Source organism: Camellia sinensis, chromosome 2 (assembly GCF_055761805.1).
Source record: "Camellia sinensis isolate YWXY chromosome 2, ASM5576180v1, whole genome shotgun sequence".
Lineage (NCBI taxonomy): Eukaryota > Viridiplantae > Streptophyta > Magnoliopsida > Ericales > Theaceae > Camellia > Camellia sinensis.
This window is the reverse complement of record NC_138962.1, coordinates 67,963,015-67,985,856: the sequence shown is the minus strand read 5'-3', so window position 1 is coordinate 67,985,856 and position 22,842 is coordinate 67,963,015. Positions and strand designations below refer to the sequence as shown.

At 31.8% G+C, this 22,842-nt stretch overlaps 1 protein-coding gene across 1 annotated transcript; it reads right to left on the bottom strand.

Moving 5' to 3' along the window:
* Nucleotides 1-9,298: 9,298 nt before the first annotated feature.
* On the bottom strand, nt 9,299-15,481 carry LOC114307533 (protein NRT1/ PTR FAMILY 4.5). The gene is made up of 6 exons (XM_028252925.2): nt 15,255-15,481; nt 15,070-15,166; nt 14,242-14,459; nt 12,869-13,294; nt 11,242-11,366; nt 9,299-10,469 (listed from the first exon to the last, which is right to left on the bottom strand). Exons 1-6 carry the CDS (start codon nt 15,255-15,257, stop codon nt 9,509-9,511), a joined length of 1,830 nt encoding a protein of 609 aa, XP_028108726.2. The 5' UTR covers nt 15,258-15,481; the 3' UTR covers nt 9,299-9,508.
* Nucleotides 15,482-22,842: the final 7,361 nt, after the last annotated feature.

Below are 22,842 nucleotides of genomic sequence, written 5' to 3'. Positions count from 1 at the left end.
GAAATATTCGATTACTTATTCCTGAACAAATAAATAATGTTCAGACTTGTATTCTCGAATTTCGGTCATATGTTCGAAAGTTCAATTTCGAAAAAATGACGAACAATTCTTGTTATTTTTGCCATTTTTTTATAAAAGAAATTTACCTTTGCAAGGTCAATCTCTTCTGAGTTAAGAACACTATCAAAGTTATAAACCACTTCTGAGCTTTTATTGTTATATTGCTCTTATCTTATGGAGTTGTGATTGCCGAAAAAACTTCCACTCTTTGTTATTGCGGGAGAAGTGCATGTAATTCAACAGTTGCCACGGTTGCCGCCGGAATATTGGTGCCAAAGGGTTTTCAAGGTTTTGAGGATGGGTCGATTTTAAAGGTGGGATTTGGGAAAGATTGATGGGTAGTGATGGAGGTAGGTGGTCTCATAAATCCTAACTCATGATGTAGTGAGGGTGTGGACTTAATTGTGAGATAGGATGTCCCAAAATTTTTTATGTTCTTTTTAGTAATTTCATTTGAGGTTATTATTGTAATAAAAAAATAGCTAAAAAATGAAAGATTTAAAATAATTGATAGAGTGCTAATGGCAGTATTCTAAAATAATTTTATTTCAAAATATAATTTGAAAACATTCCATCATAAAATGTTAACTATTAAAATTTATTTAATACAAGTTTGAACTAAGCTAATTAATAGAAGTCTAACCACATAGGAGTGATATCAGGGTTAGATTCTAATGAGCCGAGACAGGTCACACTTAGGTGGAGCTATATAGCATGGCTACTAAACCATGTAACGGTAAGTCGCGGGCTCGCACACAGACTGAGATTTGCATTCACACTCCTAACATTGGGTACAGTTCATTCAGGTCTGGAAGATTCGCCCTACTAACCATATGTGATGTCGTTTGAATGACTAGCCCCGAAAATATAAAACCCGAAATCTTGAGATTTATACCTGAATTCCCTACCCAAGTTGTCAAATAAAATAAAGATCATGTAATAGCAAAGATCTTAGAAGGGTAAGGGTCTGTTTGGTAACGTTTACATTTTCAGTTTACATATACAAAAATTTTATAAACTGGTTTTTGTTTATTTTTAGAAAAACATAAACTACAAACGCGTTTGGTAATTGACAAAATATTTAAAAAAAATTAAAAATATAAAAAAGAGTGAGAAATGGCAAGTGGTGGAGGAAGACGGTGGTGGAAAGTGGTGACGGTGGATGGTGAGTAACGGGTGGTGGTGGTGGTGGGTGACGGTGGCGGGTGGCGGGTGGTAGCGAGTGGGTGGTAGTGACGGGTGATGGGTGCTGGTGGGTGGTGGGTGGCGGATGGCGGGTAGATGGTAGGTGGGTGGTGGGTGGTAGCGAGTAGGTGGTGGTGGCGGATGGTGGGTGGTGATGGGTGGTGGCGGGTAGGTGGCGGTTGGTGGTGGTGGTGGGTGGGTGACGGTGGTGGGTAACGAGTGGGTGGTGGTGGCAGGTGGGTGGCAGATGGCGGGTGGTGGTGGCGAGTGGTGACGGTGACGGTGACGGGTGATGAGTGGTAGCGAGTGAGTGGTGGTGGTGGCAGGTGATGGGTGGTGGTGGTGGTGGCAGATGGGTGGCGGATGGCGGGTGGTGGCGAGTAGGTGACGGGTGGTGGTGGTGGTGGGTGGGTAGGTTACGGTGACTGGTGGTAGCGAGTGGGTGCTGGTGGTGGTGGTGGCGGTGGCGGGTGGTGGGTGGTGGTGGCAGGTGGGTGGCGGGTGGATGGTGGTGGTGGTGGGTGGTGGTGACGGGCGGTGGATGGTAGTGGCGGGTGGATGGCAGGTGGGTGGTGGTGGTGGTGGTGGCGGAGGGTGGGTGGCAGGTGGTGGTGGCGGGTGGTGGGTGGTGGTGGGGGGTGGGTGGTGGTGGCAGAAGACGGTGTTGGAAAATGATGGCGAGTGGTGGCTAGTGTTGGGTGGTAAAAAAAAAAAACTGAAAACTTAAAACGGAAATACATTTTTTTAGTTTATATTTTTTGGCCAAATTTATAAACTGAGACCACTGATTTGTAAATCAAAAATTTTACCAAACAAATTTTTATTTGAGTTTTTAAATTTTTTATAAATATAAATAAAAAACTGAAAACGTAAGTGTTACTAAACGGCACCTAAGGATTTGTGGTGACTTTAGATAAGAGAGAAGTACTAATAATGGTGCACTCGAAATATATTAATAATATTATAAATTCAAAATTATTAATATACAAATTATTTAAAATTATTATTTTATAATTCAAATTTATTCTATATATAAATTTCACATTATATAAATTTAATTCTCACCGCACCATCACAAATTTGAATCCTCTCCAGCCATCTCCCTGGAGCCATCTATCTAGCAGTTTTAACCAGAACTTGCCACATAAGCAAGAAACTAATTTTAGAGTCCAGGTTCTTCCACGTAAGAGGCTGAAAAATGCTAGTAGCACGGTGTCGTTTTCGGCTGAAGGTGATAAAAATCACAACGGTGTCGTTTTTTTTACTAACAATTAGAGATGACAATTTGAAACCGGTCCGATGGTGACCCGACTCCCCAATCCCGAATTGAGCTGATTTTTCCTAAAAAATACTCTCGACGGGACGGGAATGGTATTTAAAAATCAATCCCCGAACAGATTCGGGCCGAGGACGGGAATTAGTGTCCCAGCCCCGTACCTGGCCCGTCCCCGTCCCCGATCCCCGGCCCGATTTATCCCCGATGTTAAATTATAATTTTACCCTTATATATATATATATATAAATCAGGTCTCTCAGTCTCAGATCTCATTTCTCTCCTCTACCCCGTCTCTCAACTCTCTACTGCACTGACTTCTCTCTCACTCTTTCAGATCTACCACACCGCTGCTGCCGTCCAGGTCCAGCTCGCACCACCACCAGCACCACCACCACCACATCGCGTCTCTCATCCACTCCACCACCGCGTCTCATCCACTCCCTCTTCTCGACGTCGTCGACCACCACCGCCACCACCGCGTCTCATCCACTCCCTCACAGATCAGATCTTTTTTTTTTTTTTCAAATCTGTCCACTCCCTCACAGATCCCTCTTTTTTCTTATATTTTCTGAAACTTTTTTTAGTTGTTGTTGATGATGAAATTTTCTGAAAATTTCTAAAACTTTTCTGAATTTTTTTTTGTTTCAGATCTGTTTTTAGATGATTAACTTCTTGTTGTTGTTGATGATGATGAGTTCTATTTTCTGAAACTTTTTTTAGATGATGAACTTGCTGTTGTTGATGATGAAATTTTCTGATTTTTTTTTTTTTGGTTTCAGATCTGTTTTTAGATGATAAACTTGTTGTTGTTGTTGTTGATGAGTTGTATATTCTGATTTTTTTTTTTAGTCGGGGAATGCTCGGGGTCGAGAAAACCCGATCCCCGTTGGGGGCGGGGGTGGGGCAGTGACACTTTCCCTGTCGGGGATCGGGGCCGGGGAAAATTCGGGCATCGGGAATCGGGGACGGGGAGTGTGGTCTTCGGCCCCGCTCCGCCCCGTTGCCATTCCTACTAACAGCCATTAACGAAAATAAGGCAACGTTTTCTCAAACTGGGATCATCTTAGTTCTAAATTGGTTGTCGTTGATATGTCTTCTATGATAATCAATTTAAGATGAAAATGATCCCAATTTGAGTTTTGTTAGTTGCTGTTAGTGAAAAATGACATTGTTGCAATCTTTATCACCTTGAGCCAAAAATGGCATCGTACTACCAACATTTTGCAGCCTCTCTCTCCTTGTGTGAAAGAGTCTGGACCCTCAGATTATTTTCTTACTTATGTGGCAAGCTATGATTAAAACTGCTAGATAGATGGCTAGAGAGGATCCAAATCCCATACCATCATCTATCCAAAAAAAATTTGGGTTAATAAGAGCCTGTTTGTGGTGAATTATAATAGTACACTTTTTATTTTTTTAAATCACACAACTTCTTTATTATTTTATATATCTTTTTATAAAAAATTAAAAAATACACTTATTTAAATTATTTCAAATAACCTTAAGAGCTTGTTTGGGAAGAACAGTGGAGCTAAAATAGTCACATAAGATAAAATAGATTATTTTAGTTAAATAGAACAAAATGTCAGATCCAATCTATAATTATTTCATTTTTTTTCTCAGAAAAGTTAAAAAGCTAAAAAATTTATCCCAAACAAAAGTTGTTAGCCACATACTAAAATAACCAAAATACTAAAAAGTTAACCCACATTTCAAACCAACTCTAAAGACTCGTTTGGCAACATCACTTTTTAGCCTAAAAATAAAAAAGTCACTAAAAAATCAAAAAACTAACTGCCTATATTAAAAAGTTAAATATTTATTTTTCTCTCTACTTCTTGCACATTTTTTTGTAAAAAATCAAAAAGTCATCATAAATATATTATTTTTTTTGTATAATATTTTAACCAAAAAAACTAAAAAATTACTAAAAAACCTATTCTTAAACGAGATTTAAGGGTTAATTCTTCACAAATCCTTTTCCAACAGATCCCTTATCCAACTCTCTAAATATAAGTATTGTTAAAGTGATTCTCTATTTGTAGAGTCACTATAACTCCCTTATATCTGATAAATTCTTATTTTATTAGCGAAGGAAAAACATAGCAACAAAAGAACAAGGGGCCGGATGTCCGGATGGACTAGCCGCCAGACATTCGGAGGGACGACCACCACCGACGATTTGACAAGTTTCCAGTTTGTTTATGTTACCTGAGGAAGAACATATCAAAGTCCAAATCTAAGGAACATTTGGAGAAAAGAGGGGTATGGATATATATATTAGGGAGGGATTTGTTGTAAGAGGGTCTCTGTGTAGTTGAAAATTTGGTATGATCCCATCACCATGTCTCTCTCTCTTCCTCTGGTTGTCTCTCGGCCAATAATATTCTGTTTCAGAAAACATATTTTCAGCTTTAGCTTTAAGCATAATAATTATTTTATTATTAAAAAAATTATTTTAATAAAATAGAGAAAAAATAAGAAATTTAGTAAGGAAAGTAGATAAAAATATTATTCTTAATAAAAGAAATGAATTTTTTAAAATAGAATTTAGGATGTTCGAAGTCTCCATTCCCATGCTTGAAGTACATAGTTCTACTCATATTGGGGAGGGAGCGAGAGTGTGATGTGAGAGGACTTGGTCCCAAAGTCACATGCAAAGCTTTGGTGCTTGTTGGCGGCACGAACCCCCACCATTGTTTTAATTTTGTCGACTCTCGTCTTTTCATTAATTCGGTCCGCTCCTCCGGGTATCACGTAGATTAGCTAATGTCGAACAACAATGCTAGAGACCTCTAAAAAGGCATCTCTAAACCCACCTCTAATGAGGTGGAAAAGCAAAAAAAAAAAAATAAAAAAAAAATCAAGACACATGATTGGCTGTGGCAGTGGGGGACCCACTGCCACATCGCTAGTGATACCTCTAAATTAGAGGTCTAAAGCATTTTTGAATGTCGAAACGTGTAACTCTCTCTTTTCTCGCATACAAGACATTCGAGTCATCAATCTAATTTTTAAAACTTCAAAACAATAGTGCCAAGTTTTACTATTTTTAAAATAAAAAATAATAATTTTAAAAAATTACATCACTCTTACATATGTGTTTAACTATTTACTTATTTATTCACGTCGCCCATCTATTCACGTCTCCAGTATAAAAAATATTTTATATTAATATATTTCTTTTTATTGTTTTTGATATCATTTTTTGAATAAACTATCGAAATGTTAATTTTACTTAAGGTTTCAAGGCTTTTTAGTACTAGATTGTGTTTGATAGTGAAAAATACATGAATAGCATTGCTCAAAGTAATTAAAAAAGACAATATGAAATGATATCCAATCCGCGCAACTATTATTTGCAAGACTTGCTTCCAATGGATACATATTAATATGTATATACTTCAATAATTGACACTCTTATGAAATGAAATCCATTCATGCTAAATTTTCTTTATACAATAAAATAATAAGAAATAATAAGACTGTTTGATGCAGATGTAATTTTATGGAACTGCATATAATTCTTTTATTAAAAATTAGCGTAATTTTTATTTACAATTTATAAGACAGACAAAAAAATATTTTTTTATTTTTTTAATATAAACTTTCAGCTCATATTAGTTTATTACTCATAAAAGGAGGGTCAATGAAGGGTTATGGAAAGTCCAATTATTCTCTTTTCTTATATATTTTAGTAATCTTAATTCTTAGGCCTGTCGGTGGATTCTTTATTTTCTCACATGATCCCCCCTCTCTCACAATAATGGTCATGGAGCAAATATAAAATACACAGAAAACAGAATCTGCATATATATTTTATTTTTGAGGTTTTTTGGCACTGCAAGGGTCATCTAGTGTCACCACTCATCACTCATGTTTAGTCAATTTTCTACAAACCAGTGACATCACCACATAAAGCATCTTTTAAATATATGTATTTTTCACAGAGAGAGAGAGAGAGAGAGACATAATTTCCTCTCCATCATCATGACAATGCTGGGTATATCAGTATGGTTGTGTTTGTTTGGGGACTGAATCATGAGAATGGGGAATAAGTGATATATTAAGATTTTATAAATAAATTCAACAAAATACACAATTATATATTTATTAAGAAAACTAGAATTCAAATTAATAATTTACTGGGATATGGTATGTTCAATATAAGAGATTATTGAATCTCAATATGAGAGAATGGGAGACTAAGAAGAGGTTCTACTTAATTTTTTAAATTATAAATTTGATAGAATTTTGCCTTTCTTCTTCATAATTTTGGAACAATTCAAATATGAGATATGGTATACGATTCAAAAGAATTGATAATTTAATTCTAAGAATGTTAATCCTATTTAATCTGGTCATTCCAAACAAACATGATCTATATATTGTGTGAGATTATTTAGTTAGAGTGAGTTAAAGCATGAAACAAAATTTGAAAGATAATTATTTTTTTTATTATTGAATAGTGTTAGGGAAGATAATTCAAAGGGAGGGGCTAATTATTCAAGAGATAGGACTCAATAATTTTCATATGAAGGCTTAACCATCGCTATATATTTAGCCAAACAAATGTTAAGGCTCGAGAAATTATCGATGAAATTTTATTATGTGAATCTCACTTGCATATCTCCTAGTCTAGTTCTCTCTGATCTGCAAGTAGGAAGTTATTTGATGGTTTTAGAGTAATATTTCACGTTACACATTCTGTGACCTCTTAAAAAATAAAATAAAATCATTATTTAAATTAATATAAATTAAATTAAAACTATAGCACCGAATAATTTTTCCTAAAGCAATGTGCATGGCCTAATATTTCTCTTTCAAGTTTGAATGGCCTTTCTTTTGGGACAATTATGTTTCTATCCTTTTCTCTTTCTCTTTCACTCTTTCTCATTGTCATCCATTTGAGAAGTAGGGCCAGATGTTGATCCTCATTGTCATCCATTTGAGAAGTAGGGACAGATTTTGATCCTCCATTCCTCAGTTGCCGTCTTTGTGGATTGATATCAAAGCACAGATCCTCTGGTTGTGCTCTCATTGGGCACCCATTGCAGTTGTGTAATTCAAAGGGAAAAAAAGCTATATTCATCAAAGCTAGCTAGCTATCCAATTAGGTGATTAATGATATTTTATTTTATTTTATTTTTGATCGGCTGTGATTAATGATAATAATTACATTGTGATGGTCATTTTGGCAATTCACTAGAAATTGTTTTTCTTTTCTTTTTTTTGGTGGGAAATTATAAAAAATCTCAAGGTTTGATCTTTTTAACAAAATAATTTTTGACTTTTTAATTTTATCAATTTAAATTTTAATATTTTGATTTGTTTTTAATCTAAACCATTTGCCTATTTTTACTAAGTAAAACCAATAGAAAATTTATATTTTAGTCATTAAACTCAATTTTAAAAGGTATTTTAGGCAGTTTATTTACATCTACATTGAATTTAATAGTTAAAATATTCTTTTTCCGTCAATTTTACTTAACAGAAATAGAGAAATAGTTTAGATTGAAAACAAATTAAAATCTAAATTTTAAATTGACAAAATTAAAACTCATGATTTATTTTGTTATAAGAGTCAAACTCTAATTTTTTTTTTTTGTAATTATCCTTTTTTTATATATTTTTTTTATTTTCATTTATTGAAAAATATGTTCCTACTAAACATATTATTAGTATTTTTTTTTCCAAAATAAACAAAATTATTTTGACTGCATGGGAAAAAACAGTTCATGGAAATATTATTTAAATGGTTTGGAAGCTATCACAGGACTCCTCAATTGCAAAATAATAGGTGTAGGATATTGGCAAACATTTAGCCCATGTCAAACAATGGTACTGTTTTGGAGTATCCAATGATCAATGTTTATATTTTTTTTTTAAAAATAAACAAGATTTGCCAGGACCAAAAGTGAAACAATAGTATAAGCATTTCGTTTGGGCTAGGCCAATTTGGCCCAATCCTAATTGTTGAGTTTCTTGTGAAATTAGGCTGACAATGAACTGCAGGTAGAATTTGGGCCACTTCAACTTCGCCCAGGGAATTACAGTCATTTCTATAAGATCATGGATTGCACTATTTCTGGCCCATATCAACATTGAAAGCCCATGTTTGTTTGAAGGACTAGAAAATAAATTGGATCATGGATTGCACTGTTTAGTTTTTTATTTTATTTTAATTTTAATAAATACTTTTACCCCATAAATTGAATCAATTTAATCTTCAATATATAAAAAATTATTTTAATTTGATCCCAACCTAACTTCATTTGTTAATGCAATTAAAGTTATAAGTAAAAGTGTAAATTCAATTTAAAAAAACTGCTCTTTTGTCTCCATAGTATGATATATATATATGTGTGTGTTTGTCATTTTGATCGCTACTATTGTAGTCCTCAATATATAAAAAAATATTTTAATTTGATCTCTCAATTTAATTTTATCTACATTTCTATTGGAACCAAGAGTAAAATTTGAAAATCATAAATACACATCATAAAAGAAAAAATGAAAAAATATAAAAAGAAGAACCAACATAGGAAATTCATTTTTTTTAATATATCCAAAGGTTGAAAGTTGACCATATATATATATATATAGAGGATAATGATATGGTACATACTAGTTATGACCCACAAATTTGAAATCTTTGATTATAATCAAAATAATGTAATAATCAATATTACATTGAGCCGCAATTAATATCATAACATATATAATCAAGTTATAACTAACCTCCTAATAAATTAAAACAAAAAATCACAAATATCGTGATTAAAGGACATAAAATTTCTCCCATACATATATATATATATATGCGTTTACAATCTTATTACAAAATCAAGTAGCGCTAAACACATTCTCTCCCAAAGCTCAACCAGAGAGACAAAACCAAAAATTACAAACAAACCCCACACAAAGCCATAATAACAATACTAGGGTAGTACATAAATTACACATACATGCCCATTCTACTCCTTTCTACTTTGCTTCTCCTTGAGTATTCTCAACACAGGATGATGCTTCTTCTCCTTGAGTATTCTCAACACAGGATGATGCTTCTTTTCCTTCATTTCCAGCATTACTTTCCTCCTTCAGAAAAGGCAATTTGCTCACTGACATCGCCACCGACGAATCGATCTTAGGCTCCTCAGTCTTGTACTTGTACCATGAAGACCAATACAGATAGTTAACAAAGTTAAGACAACTCAGAATAGCCAAAAACCAGTAAAACAAGTCCAAGTTGTTGTGATCCAAGTCTTGCCCATGTAACCACCCTTGCTTGCTCTTAGTAACTCTCTTAGTCACAGAGTTAATAATATCAATAAACACAGTGCTCAAAAAGTAGCCCAAAGAGAGTGAAATCCAAGTAAAAGAAGTGGAGAGTGATCTCATGTAAACAGGTGCTTCCTTGTAGAAAAACTCCAACAACCCAACTAATGTGAACATGTCAGCAATCCCAAAAATGCCATACTGGAAAGAGAGCCAAAACAGACTTATGGGTTTTAATGGGTTTTTGAGAGAGTGTTGTTTCCTTCTGACTTCGACTAAGGCGGCAACAGCCATGGAGACGGCGGAGAGGACGAGGCCGACCCCGACACGCTGCAGCTGGGTGATGCCGGAGGGGTGGCCCGTGAGCTTACGGGCGGCGGGGACGAAGACGAATTCGTAGATGGGGAGGAGGATGGACATGAAGACAAGGGGGATGACTGGGACGGATGGGGCTGGGACTTCGAATTTGTTGAGTAAACGGTTCATTCTGTAGCCTTGTTGGACCGAGAAGGTTTGGAGTTGGGCTAAGCAGGTGTTCATGATGATTGTGCTGGCTATGATTGGCATCATTCTGGTTAGGATTTTGACTTCTTCTACTTGAGTTACTGTGCAGACTGTCCATGGAGATGGTTTCGTGTCAGCTCCCAGGATTGCTGCTTTGTCCAGGCAGCTGAACTCAACAAAATCAGAATTATATTTTGTACTTGAGAGAGTGAAAAGAAAACAAATAATTATATATTTTGTTTGGATTAATATTCTCTTTATCATATTTAGTTTAAATTAAGAGTGGAGAAATTTTGGGTTTGGCTGGGTTTAGGCCTCACTTTTACTATATAGTAAAAATATGTGTTATTTTAAATTTGATCTGAGTCTAGCATTAAACTTAATCTAGTCATTTTAAATTCAGTTAAAAAAAAAATTGATTCCAAACCCCACCCACTTAACCTAATAGATATATGTTATTGATTTTTTATTTAATATTTTTTTTGATATTAAAAAGATATTAAATTATTTGGTTCATTTTAATTATTATGTGAATTTGGTACATTAACAAAATTCCCTGATAAAATTATATGATCATTTAACAAATATTTTAATATAAGTTTTAAATAGAGTTATATATACTGTCTTGTATAAATTGATGGGTCAGGTTGGATTGGGTTAGAACTCTTTATTCCAAATTAACTCAGATATTAAATGGACATAGAATTTTAATCCAATTAAGCCTAGTCCTATGGGTTAAATAATTTTTTCAAACTCTAAAAATATCGGGTTAGGTTGGGTGGGCGGGTTGAACGAACTATTGACCCATAATTACCCCTAATTTTAAAATACATCAATAGTTTATTTTATCTCATTTTTACTTATTCAAACAAATAATATGAATCAACAAAAATGTATTTTTTTTTTCTTTCCAAATTAATCAATTCAAAGTAAATCACCTAAATTGCGTTGTGCGTGGAATTTTTTCGTTCTGAGAAACGAAATCCTTTTCAGTGATCTCGTACAGTTCAGTGGGGCTCTCTGGAAGTGACATCTTGCGGTTTTTAAATGACACAAGTATTACCTGTCAAAACCCATCCAAAGATAACACATATTAAATACATTAGACTATCTTCAACGGTGAATCAAACCCAGCATTAAATTCAAATTTTGATGAAAAATCTACTTTTTCAAACTCCAACCGTTGCACCAGATTGATATCAAAATGAGATTTCAGCAAAAAAAGCATCAAACTGAGAACGAGACACAGATTTTACTAAATCACTGTTACTGACCGTTGAAAGAGGTACACCGGTCAACCAGCCGGTTGCTCGGCCGGTTGACCAACCGGTCAACCAATAAAAGATTCAAACAGTTCAGGAAAAAAAGTTCAAACCGTTAAAAAAAAAAAAAAAAAAATTTGCCTAACCAGTCAACCGGCCGGTCGACCGGCCCGGTCGTCCGGAAAAAGTTCAGAAAGTTCAAAAAAAAGTTCAGACAATTCGGCAAAAAAAAAAAAAAAAAAAATTTTTTTGCCTAACCGGTCAACCGGCCGGTCGACCACCCGGTTGTCCCGGGATAGATTTGGTGAAAGGTGAACCGTTGGAGCGAGTGGTATCTAATTTAATGAAATGGGTCATTTTTTACTCAAATTTGATGAAAAATTTGAGTCACCGTTGGAGATACTCTTAGCCATTATTCCTATAATATGAAAAATAAAAATTTTAAATATTATAAACATGAGAGAGGAAAAAAATAAATGAGTGCTTATAAATAGAGCGGATTTTATGTTTCAAAATTTTCCCTTTGTTTTTATACATTTCCTATCACATAATCATGTATCGAAATTCTCATAATTATGTGATGAATAGATTGATACAAAAGCACAAAAAATTTAGAAATGAGTAATTATATATAAATAAAAAAATTTAAAAAATTATTGGCTTCCGAAATTTTCATAAAAAATTATTGATCAGAATAATGTATAGTGACATTTCTATATTAAACAAGTATCTTGGTGGTTTATTTATTGATTTATTTTTAAGCGATGGACTCTTAATTTGTAGTATAATTTTGCATACATTTTTTTTTATTATCTATATACGTATTGAGTTGTACACCAATCATTTTTAAATAAAAAACCAATCAAGATGCAGTTTATTTATTTATAAATAAATAAAAACTATGCAGTTTTTTTATTTGTATAAAAATCAACCACAGAAGTAGACATATATGACGTGGTCTATGTGTTCTTAGATTTTCAAGTATAATTATTTGAAAAAATTCTCAAAGAAAAGTGTATGCTTGGTTTGGTTTGTATTTTAAGAATAATTTTTTGGAGAGAGTTTAGGAAATTCAATAGTTGAATAGATAGGTGTGAGAGAGAAAAAATAATTGATTGATAAGTAGTATAGGGAAAAATGATTTTACAATATTTTAAAAAAAATTCGACTAAACATATTTTTGAATTTTTTTTTTTTTTTTTTTTTTTTCTGAAAACATATCTTAAGAGACAAACCAAACATTATTTTGTTTTTGGGATTGGGATTGGGATTGATAGGATCCATGAGAGAGATGAGAGAGGACCTGGGCAATTCTAATGATGGGGCCATCTCCAGGTTGTTGTAGGCGGTAGAAAGGCTTTCCAAGTGCAAAAACAGAGAATCCAACGGCTGTGGCCATTGTACATATAAAAAAACCCTTCCACCACCCTCTATTTGTGCTGACCCACACGATTATAGTGACCCCCACAGCAGCCCCAACTGTGGTGCTCAGCAACAGATAGTTGAAATAGCTTGCTAGAGCCTTGGCTTCTTTTGGGTCCTTGTGATCGAACTGGTCCGCACCCAGTGGAGCCAGAGCCCCCCTCACCCCACCATTACCCAGTGCCAGTAGGTACAGAGAGGCATAGAACATCACTGCTATTCCACCTTTCACACATGTTGACTTGTTGTTACAGGGGCTTGGTTTTAACTTTGAGTCATGTGCTTGAATTGTCATCATCACCAATGCCTACAAAACAATAGTGCAATGTAATTCTTAGTAATATTCAATCAAATGTGTTTACATAAAATCAATAAAGAATGATGTGATAATGGGCCTTCAGGATATGGTATTAGAAAAATAGTCCCGCGGACTAGAAATTTTTTATTTTTATTTATTTTTTACTTGTTGGACATTTTTTTTTGAACATTAATGTTTAATTTTTTGTATTTTTTGTTAAGTAAAAATCATTAATTTATTTATTTTATTTTTTTCTGATTTTTTTATTTTTTTATTTTTATTTTTTAAAAATTTTTTACGTGTTGGGCATTTTTTTTTAAAACATTAATGTTTAATGTTTTTTGTATTTTTTTTATTTGTTTTATTATTTTATATAAAAATAATTTAACAATCTCTACACTAACAACTATCATCAAAATAAACACAATTTTACTTAATTCTCTCACTATTAATCCCTTCATTATCAATCTCCTCTATCCTACCCCTAAAACAAACGGGCCTTAGCTCTTTTAGAATCCAGCCCCAAATGGCAGGCCTAATGATATGTTAATAAATTTGTAAAAGGAAACATGACTCTTGGAAAGTATACTATTCCTAGAGATTTCACCAATGGACTGTAGTGGGGTCACCACCTGTTACTCAAGTGATCTCAATCTTTTCATCTTGGGTGCCTCGTGCGCAGATTATTCATACAAAATAATAAAATAAAATAAAAATTTAGATTAATTTAATAATTATAATCACACCATTTTATTATATTTATCTTAAAAATATAATATCTATTTTAAAAATTATATATATGTTCTAATTTTTTTAGAAAAATAAATATAATAAAATCACATGACTACGCAATTATGTAATAAAGAAGATCTCAAAAACATAAATAAAAAAAGAAAAAGAAAAAGAAAAAGAAAAAAAGAGATAAGAAATATTGATGGTATATATAATGATCTTACCAGTACTTCGAGTAATCCAAAAATAAGACAAGTATGAAATCTGTCCAAGTAAGTGTCTGAAATAAAAGCACCAACAATGGAGAGCAAGAAAGTAGCACCCATGAAGTTTGTAAGAGTATTTGCAGAGCCAGCCAGATCGAAGTGCATCTGCTGAGAGAAGTATAGCACCAAGCTCACCATGTTTGCCACAAATGCCATGTTCTCAAATAACACCAACACTGCATATATAGATAGATAATTAATGACAATGTTGACATAAAGCTAATTCAAGTTTTTAAAGTGTTGGATTTTTAGATTCTCTTTTCTCAAACATCTCTATCACTTTGCAATAGATGATGCACCTTTGATTGTTAGATTATAATTTATATCGTAATGTTTTTGTATCTTGATTGAGTAATGATATATATACACAATTTTTATACAAAATTATATGGTATTATTCTAATCTATGTAATTTCAATTTGTTCGATTTTGACTTTAAATTTATGATTTTGTCTCAATTTAATTCAATTAATTACAGTTAGTTTTTTTTTTTCAATGTACACATATTTTTAGGAGTAAAATTATAAACTTGATTAACTCAATGAATTAATCTCAATTAAAGTAGGAATCAAAATGACATAAAGAACAAAATATAAGCATAATTTGCCCTTTATATTTCTTTTATCTCAAACTAAAACACCCAATATTATATAACTTATAATTTTAAAAATGTCACAATTATGTCATTATAAATCGTATTCTATCTCATTATTGATAATGTCACGTGATTTAATAATTAAAAGCATATTGCAAGCGAGACAAATCCCAAGAACATGTTTAGCTCACCAAACAGAAACGAACTAGCTCTGAATCCACCTTTCTCTTTATTGCCATTCCAAGTTTTCAGGGCCTCATAGGCTGGTTTTTTAGTTTCCTCGTCCCCCTGCAAACCCATGACACGAAACATTAAATCTGGAGAGTGAGAGAGAGAGATAGAGATAGAGAGATGATGATAGTAGCAGCAGACTTACCATGATTCAGTTTGGTTGGTTTGGCTGGAGAGAGTAAATAAATGCTAGTGTGTTTTTAGGTGTGTTTGAGAGAAAAAGCAACGCAGGTGGCCTCAAAATATATAGCTCACAAAAGACATAGTACATAACGATGATGGGTCTTAGATTCATCGCCTTCTTGTCCTCTCTCTCTCTCTCTCTCTCTCTCTCTCTGCTTCTGTCGTATGATTAAGATATATATGGTTGGCAGAGTTAAAATAGGCCAATTTCTCCATAGTTGTTAATGCATAACAATCTGAGAGATTCTATTAATGGAAATTCTATTATATTCCGGTTACAACATTTTGTGGTATTGATGCCCCTCTAGTTTTAAAATATTAGTCTGTTACTTCATTTTTTATTGTTCTAAAATATTAGTCTATTTTAAAAAATTAAGGATTAAAATACTATGAATATTTTATTTTGCCATTTTCTTTTAAATTCATTAACATTAATGTTTTTTTTATATGTAATAGTTGTTTTACCAAAGAGTGGTTTTGGAAAGAACATGTTTTTAAAGTAATAATTGTACTAAAAAAGAAATGTAGATTCTTAAAAAATGACTAATATTTTGAGACAAAGAGAGTATCATTTTATGTAAATCAAGGTATTGTAATTTGTGTCGCTAATTCTTTGACTACCAAGTCTCTCTTAAAGAGAGATCTTAAATTCTACTCTTAAAAGTGAAATTGAGAGACAAGTCTTTAGTCTTTGAAAGGAGCGAATGTGAGTTCAACTTGGCCAAAGTGCTAATCTAACACCACTAACTTTTGTAGATGAAAATGTAAATCATTTTGTCACAACAGTAGTTAGGAGATAATTAAAAATCTTTTTGGTCGTAACTAATTCCGAGGGATTGACTTGGTGGTCATGACCTGATGTAATGTTCTCTCTATGATCTCAAGTTCTCCGACTTTAACTGGGCCCTTGCTAGTTGATGGTTGGTTTGGTCTATTGGATTATTTGATCTATTAGAATGAATACCAAATTATCAACCAAAAAAAAAAAACTAAATCGTAACTAATAGCATAATAGGTAATTATCAAATATGTCTTTTTTTTTTTAATTTTTTAATTACAATTACACTGACATTGTTTCAATGTAAATTAATTATAAATTAATAAAAAAATTATAATTGTAATTATTAATTTTTATAATGTATTTCACCTTTTTGTAATTACTTTTTTCTGATCTCACTGTCAGGTTATTTCTCCTTTCATTATTTGTAGGGTAAATTACGCTTACTTTTCATGAGGTTTACCTTAATTACAGATACATTTTCTATGGTTTCAAAAGTTACACAAACCCCCCTTGCTTTTGAAAATAATTGCCAAGTTCCCCTTTCTGTTAAAAGCACGTTACAAAAGTAACCAAAAAGAGTGACATCAGCAACAACAAACATTGAAATGTCCAAAATACCCTTCCCATCCCTTATAAAACAATACACACCATTGTATCCATTTCCCTCTAATTTTTCAGTACATGTAAATTGTCCCTCCAAACAACATGACAATGATGACTATTTTTTTTACACCAAGTTAATATTTTATATATGTACTATATGTTTTGAATTGCCTTGTACCAGGAATGTTGGTTATTTAAAAATTAATTTTGCACCGAAAAAAAGAAAAAAATCATGTGAAAATGATGAGCATTTTTTTAAAAAAATTTAATTTCTTACACCAAATTAATTTTTATTTTTTCATAATTTAAAAAAAAAATTGATTATGAAAATTAAACCAAACAAAAAATGTTATGATTCAGTTTCCTGTATAGTGTGTATATATGTTTTGAATTGTTTTGTACTGGAAATGTTGGTTTAGATAGCATAATACTTTGACCTTTAAATAATAAAAAAATAAAAAATCAGAACCAAAAAGAGAAATAAAAATAAGAATTCTAATAGGAAACAAAAAGAGAAATAAAAATAAAAATCTAATATATTTGGTTTCAATTTTTTAGATTGAATTTTCTGAAAATTGAATTTTTCATTTTTAATATTTTTGGTTTTTAATGAATATTTTTTAAATTTAAGCAAATTTTTTTTAAAAATTTTTTAGATGCACCTTAGATGTAAAAGTAAAATATTTATAATTTTTTTTAAAATCAATAAATACACAAGAATACAAAAATATATTAAATTTTCATATTTTCTTTTGTATTTTGGTATTTCGTGAATTTTTTAAAGATTTTTTTCACAAATATTATACTTTTTCAGTATATTTATGTTAGGTGTATTTAAAAATTAAAAAAATTACTTAAAATATTAAAAAAAATTAGTAAAAATAAAAAAAATATGAATTTTTTTTAATTTTTTTGAAAAGTGAAACCAAACAAGTTAGGATTTAAAAGTTTAGTTATGCTGATTATATTCTTAAATCCTGTGAGATTTTTTTTTCTTCTTTTTTTCAATATCCTTGCACGGTGGGATATAAAAGTTTAGTTATGCTAACTTTAAATTTAGGGAAAATTTTATTTCAGGAATGGTTTTGAAACATAATTATAAAAAAATGGTAAATTTTATAATATTAATAATTAAAAACATAAACTTTTTTATGAATGTGTAATAATTCCTTAAATTTAATTGTAAACTCACTTGGAGATGAAAACTGATAATTGCCTTAGATAGTAGGTCACTAATTCATTTTTCTGTAGGATTTGGTGGGTTAGATAAGGCAATGTTGAAATAGTTGAGTTAATAGAGAGAGAGATGGAATGAGAGTATTTAGTCATTTAATGTTATTTTTGACACTGTTCGAAACAAAGTTAACAGAAGGGAGAATCTGGCTATTATTTTTAAAAGTAAGGAAGGTCTATGTAATTTTTGAAACTATATATCTATAATTAAGATAAACTTTAAGAAAGATAAGTGTAATTCACACTTATGTGTATTGTAGAATTTTCCCCAACAACTAAATGAGAATGATGCATATTTTTTTGGGTGAATTACACTAATGGTCCCTGTAGTTTGGGACTTGTGTCATTTTGGTCCCTAATTTTTTAATTGTGACACATTTGACCATGAATTTTAAATCTTATTCCAAATAAGAACAATTGTTAATACTATTGGATTTTTCAAGGGCAAAATCGTCAATTTGATAAAATATAAATTAATTTGATAAAAATAAATGTCAAAAAATTATTGTTAAATTTTTAAAAATTATTTCTAGCTACTAAAGATAAAATCATATAAAATTGATAAATCTTTTAGACATTAATTTTTTTTTTATCAAATTAATTTTTATTATGTATTTAGATGATAATCATGTAAAATTAATTTTTAAAAATTAATCATGTAATTTTTATTAACTTTTTTCAATTTTACATAATTTTATTTTTGGTCGGTAGAAATAATTTTTAAAAAATTTTAAAATATTTTTTGACATTTATTTTTGGCAAATTAGTTTATATTTTATCAAATTGACGATTTTGCCTTTGAAATTAAGCAATGGTATGTTCAATTGTCCTTATTTGGAACAAGATTCAAAATTCAAGATCAAATGTGTCACAAGTAAAAAATTAGGGACTAAACTGACATAAGCCCCAAACCATAAGGACTAATAGTGTAATTTGCCCTATTTTTTTTTTTTTTTTGACAAAAATAATGCGGTAATGACAATTTCAAAAAAGAATAAATCAAAATATACAAATGAGTTTTATAAAATGGGACATACATATAAGACAAAAAAAGGAAAATGAGTGGGAGCACTAATTAGTGCTACCACTAATGATGTGGCCGTAGGCCCCCACCATGAATGATTTGATGTTTTGGCCTTGATGTTGTATTTTTTTTTCTTTTTTTATTGAGTGCCATGTCATTAGTGGTCTTTTTAGAGTTCCAAAATTAGTGGTCTCTATCATTGTTGACAAAAAAATGAGTCTCCGATCCACCATGTTTAGGAGTGACTGAGGGTTGCTGCTGTGTCTTATGGCACAACAGCGGTGCTGTGAGGTTTTGTACAGATATTTTTTTGATTATATTTTGATAATCTGAACCATACATATTATAAGATTTATCGAATATATTATTTTTATAAAAATTAAGTTAATCGGACATCTGCTATCCCATGATCAAGTCTTAATTGTTTTAAAAAATTTATTAAAATCATATTAACTGTTTATTTTTTAAAAAACAAATGTACTCTTATTATGAGATTACAAATGTTCAATTTACTTGATTTTTTTCATAAATAATCTATTCGACGAACCTTACAATATAAAAGATTCAAATTATTGAAAAAGACTCAGTACACGTCTTCATTGAGCTTCAAAACAACTTAAAGCACCGCAAGAACCCAACTCCGTTTAGGAGTGAACATTTGTCTACCATTTGTACCCTAATATATGTGAAACTGTTCCATAACCATATTACACAACTATTTAAACATAGAAGTCATTTTATTTCAAAGGATAATTATCAAAATTATGATCTGGATGGTATATTATTCTAGTTGGGCTAATTAATTTGAATCGCACTAAAATTTTAAAGTAATTATGATTATAATCATAAAATCTTATAGAATCGCACTACGATCTCAATTCTATTATGATCCTAATCTTACTAAAAAAATTCTCATTATTTATTTCTTATATATGTATGCATATGTGTATATTTTCTCCAAGTATTGCCTGTGTTTGGCAAGTGGGTTTGCAGGTTTTTTTGGCTATATTAGCCACAAAAAACAAAATAGGCTATTTTAGCCATAACAAACAAAACATCACATCCAACCCATAATCATTACATTTTTCTCTCACAAAAAAGCTCAAAAAAGCCAAAAAGCCCTTCCCAAACCAAGCTTTTAAGCCCAGGCTAAAATAGCTAAAAAAGCCAAAAAGTCAAAAAGCCAACCCACTTCCCAAACGGAGGCTAATTTATGTTAACATAAAAGATGTATTATATCAAATTATCATTTTTCTTTGATGAATTTAAATTATTTAAGATACATTATTATTATGGATAATTTTTTGTTTTATTTTATTTAATTTAAAGTAGAATCTTATAATTCACGATCTAATTTTATAATCCGATTTACAAGTCCCTCTCAACAATCGTACCTAACCTTCTGAGTTTAACAACAATTCTTCAAAGTAATAAATTATGAGTTTGGGGTTGCTGCTGCGTATGGTGTGCAACAGCAATTGTTGCGTGTTTTATTGGCCACATTTTAGAGCATAATTCGATAATCTGAATCGTTTACATTTTATAAAATATCGAATAAAATATGCCAATAAAAAATCATGTCAATCGGATATCATTGGTCTTTTCATCAAATCACATTTGTATTTAAAAAAAAAGATAAATGTAATTTGAAATATAAAATTCAATACAAATGTGATTTGATGAAAGAGATAACGATATCTGATTGACGTAATTTTTTATAGATATATTCTACTCGATACCTTCTAAAATATGATCGGTTTAGATTATCGAATTAAGCCTTGAAATGAGCCCAATAAGATGCATAACAATTGCTGCCGCGCATGCCCCAAACTCATAAATTATAGCCTCATATATAATTATATTGATTTTATTTTATTTTAATTTTTATTTAAAATGTGATCGAGGTTTCAGAGTAAGCGCGCGCGCGCGCACACATATATATATATATATATAGAGAGAGAGAGAGAGAGAGAGAGAGATTTATCCACTGGTTTCCCAATCTTGTAGTTACCGCAACCTATAGTAAGTAGCATCTATTTATCCACTGGTCTCCCAGTGTTGCAGTCACCGCAACCCTCTACAATATTTGAGGAAACAATTTGTTTTTGTGTTAATAATAATAAACATATCATTTGGGAAATAAAAGGGGAGAATTATACATCAGTGGTGAGCAAAAAACATTTATAAAAAAATGATAAATATTATAAACATTAACAATTAAAACTAAAATTTTTTACTTTTTGTAAATATTATTTGCTGCTCTCACTTATGTATAATTCCCCCCCTCCAAAGAAAAAGGTACCTAAGATATTGAATTCTTGTATTTAAAAAAAATACTCACATAGAATAGGGCACTCATATTAGATTTTTCTTATCCAGAGGTCCAAGCGCTAATTTATTATGTCCATAAGGACAAGTTATCACAAAATGATCAAAATACCCATCACTATTTATTTGGATCACATGTCTATCTGTTTCAATCCCATCTCTTAAACCAGTTATGTCTCTCTCATCCTTTCTCTCTCTATCTCCTTTTACGAAACCCTAGTGTTGTCTCTCTCATCCTTCACCCCTCTTTCGGCGTCCTCTCCGATCTCTGCCCCGGCAGTTCTGTCGTCTTCATGACCACTACCAGTGTTCTTCATTATCATGACATCTTTATCATCGCCTCATCTCTAAGATCACGGACTCCATAGCTTCACTTCTCTTTTGCTTTATCTTTCTCCTATCTCTTTTCGCCGCCGATACTAAAGCAACATCGGTGATGATGCCGTAGAACCTCAAATCTAAGTTGGCGGGGTAGAGCTGCCACCGTCTCTCTCTTTTAACTCAGCCTTTGTTTGGGATGTTGGTTGACTTTTTAGTTTTTTGACTTTTTTAGCTTGGGGCTAAAACGCCTCGTTTGGGATAGACTTTTTGACTTTTTTTGACTTTTGTAAGAGAAAAAAATGAAATGATTACGGTTTGGATGTGATATTTTGTCTTATTGGGATAAAAAGCTTATTTTGTCTTTTGTGGCTATTTTAGCCCAAAATAGCATGCCAAACAAAGTCTCAGTCCGATCTGCTATATCTCTCTCTCTCTCTTTCAACACTTAGTCCCGATCTTTTCTACTCTGGCAAGGTCTTCTACTCTGGCAAGATCTCAAGTTTGTGTGGCCACCACACCAACACCACCGCACAGCTGATCAATACCACCACAAAGGTGAATTATCGGAGCCCGACGACACAATCGAAAGGTCCATACTCTAAAAAAAAGGCCATTATGCCTAGCGAGTCAGTTCTAGTTCTCTTGTTTACTTCTCCACTGTCCTTGAATACCTCTCCACTAATGTTTGTATTATTTAGATCTTCCATTTTCTCTTCACTTTCTTGTAAAATTTTAATCTCAAGGTTTGGATTTTCATTTTTTGTAGGTTTTGGAACTATTTATCTTTTCTTGAAGGATCTGTTGTACAAAAGCAAAAGCGAAGATAGAGGCAACAAAGAGAAGTTTTTGTCATCGATTTCGTTTACTTCTTTATCATCATCTTCAAGTTCTTTTGAAAAAAATGATTAATGAAAAACTAGACTGATGACCAGGAAGAGAAGATCGATGACTAGATCAAAGAAAATTTGAAGATGTGCGTCAAAGTTGGGGTTCGAAATTTGCAACCAAAAGTTGCTTGCTTTCTCTCTCAAATCAATTTGTTCAAAATTTGAACATAGTCACTGTTTCTAAAATAATTTTTTTCTAACAGATAGGTTGTTGTTGTTGATAATGATAATGATGATAATGAAGAAGAAAAAAATTATAGATCACCTTTTTTCTTTCTTTGTTATTTTTTTTTAGAACCTCTTTCTTTGTTATTGTTATTGTTGTTGATGTTGATAATTGCAACAGATAAAAAAAGAAGTTATGACACTAATT

Excerpts from the sequence above, each read along its gene's own strand:
- LOC114307533 (XM_028252925.2), bottom strand. Across the intron at positions 14,460-15,069 it reads AGCTAGTTCGTTTCTGTTTG|TGTTGGTGTTATTTGAGAAC; the intron begins GTGAGCTAAACA and ends CTATATATGCAG. Across the intron at positions 13,295-14,241 it reads TTGGATTACTCGAAGTACTG|GCATTGGTGATGATGACAAT; the intron begins GTAAGATCATTA and ends ATTGTTTTGTAG.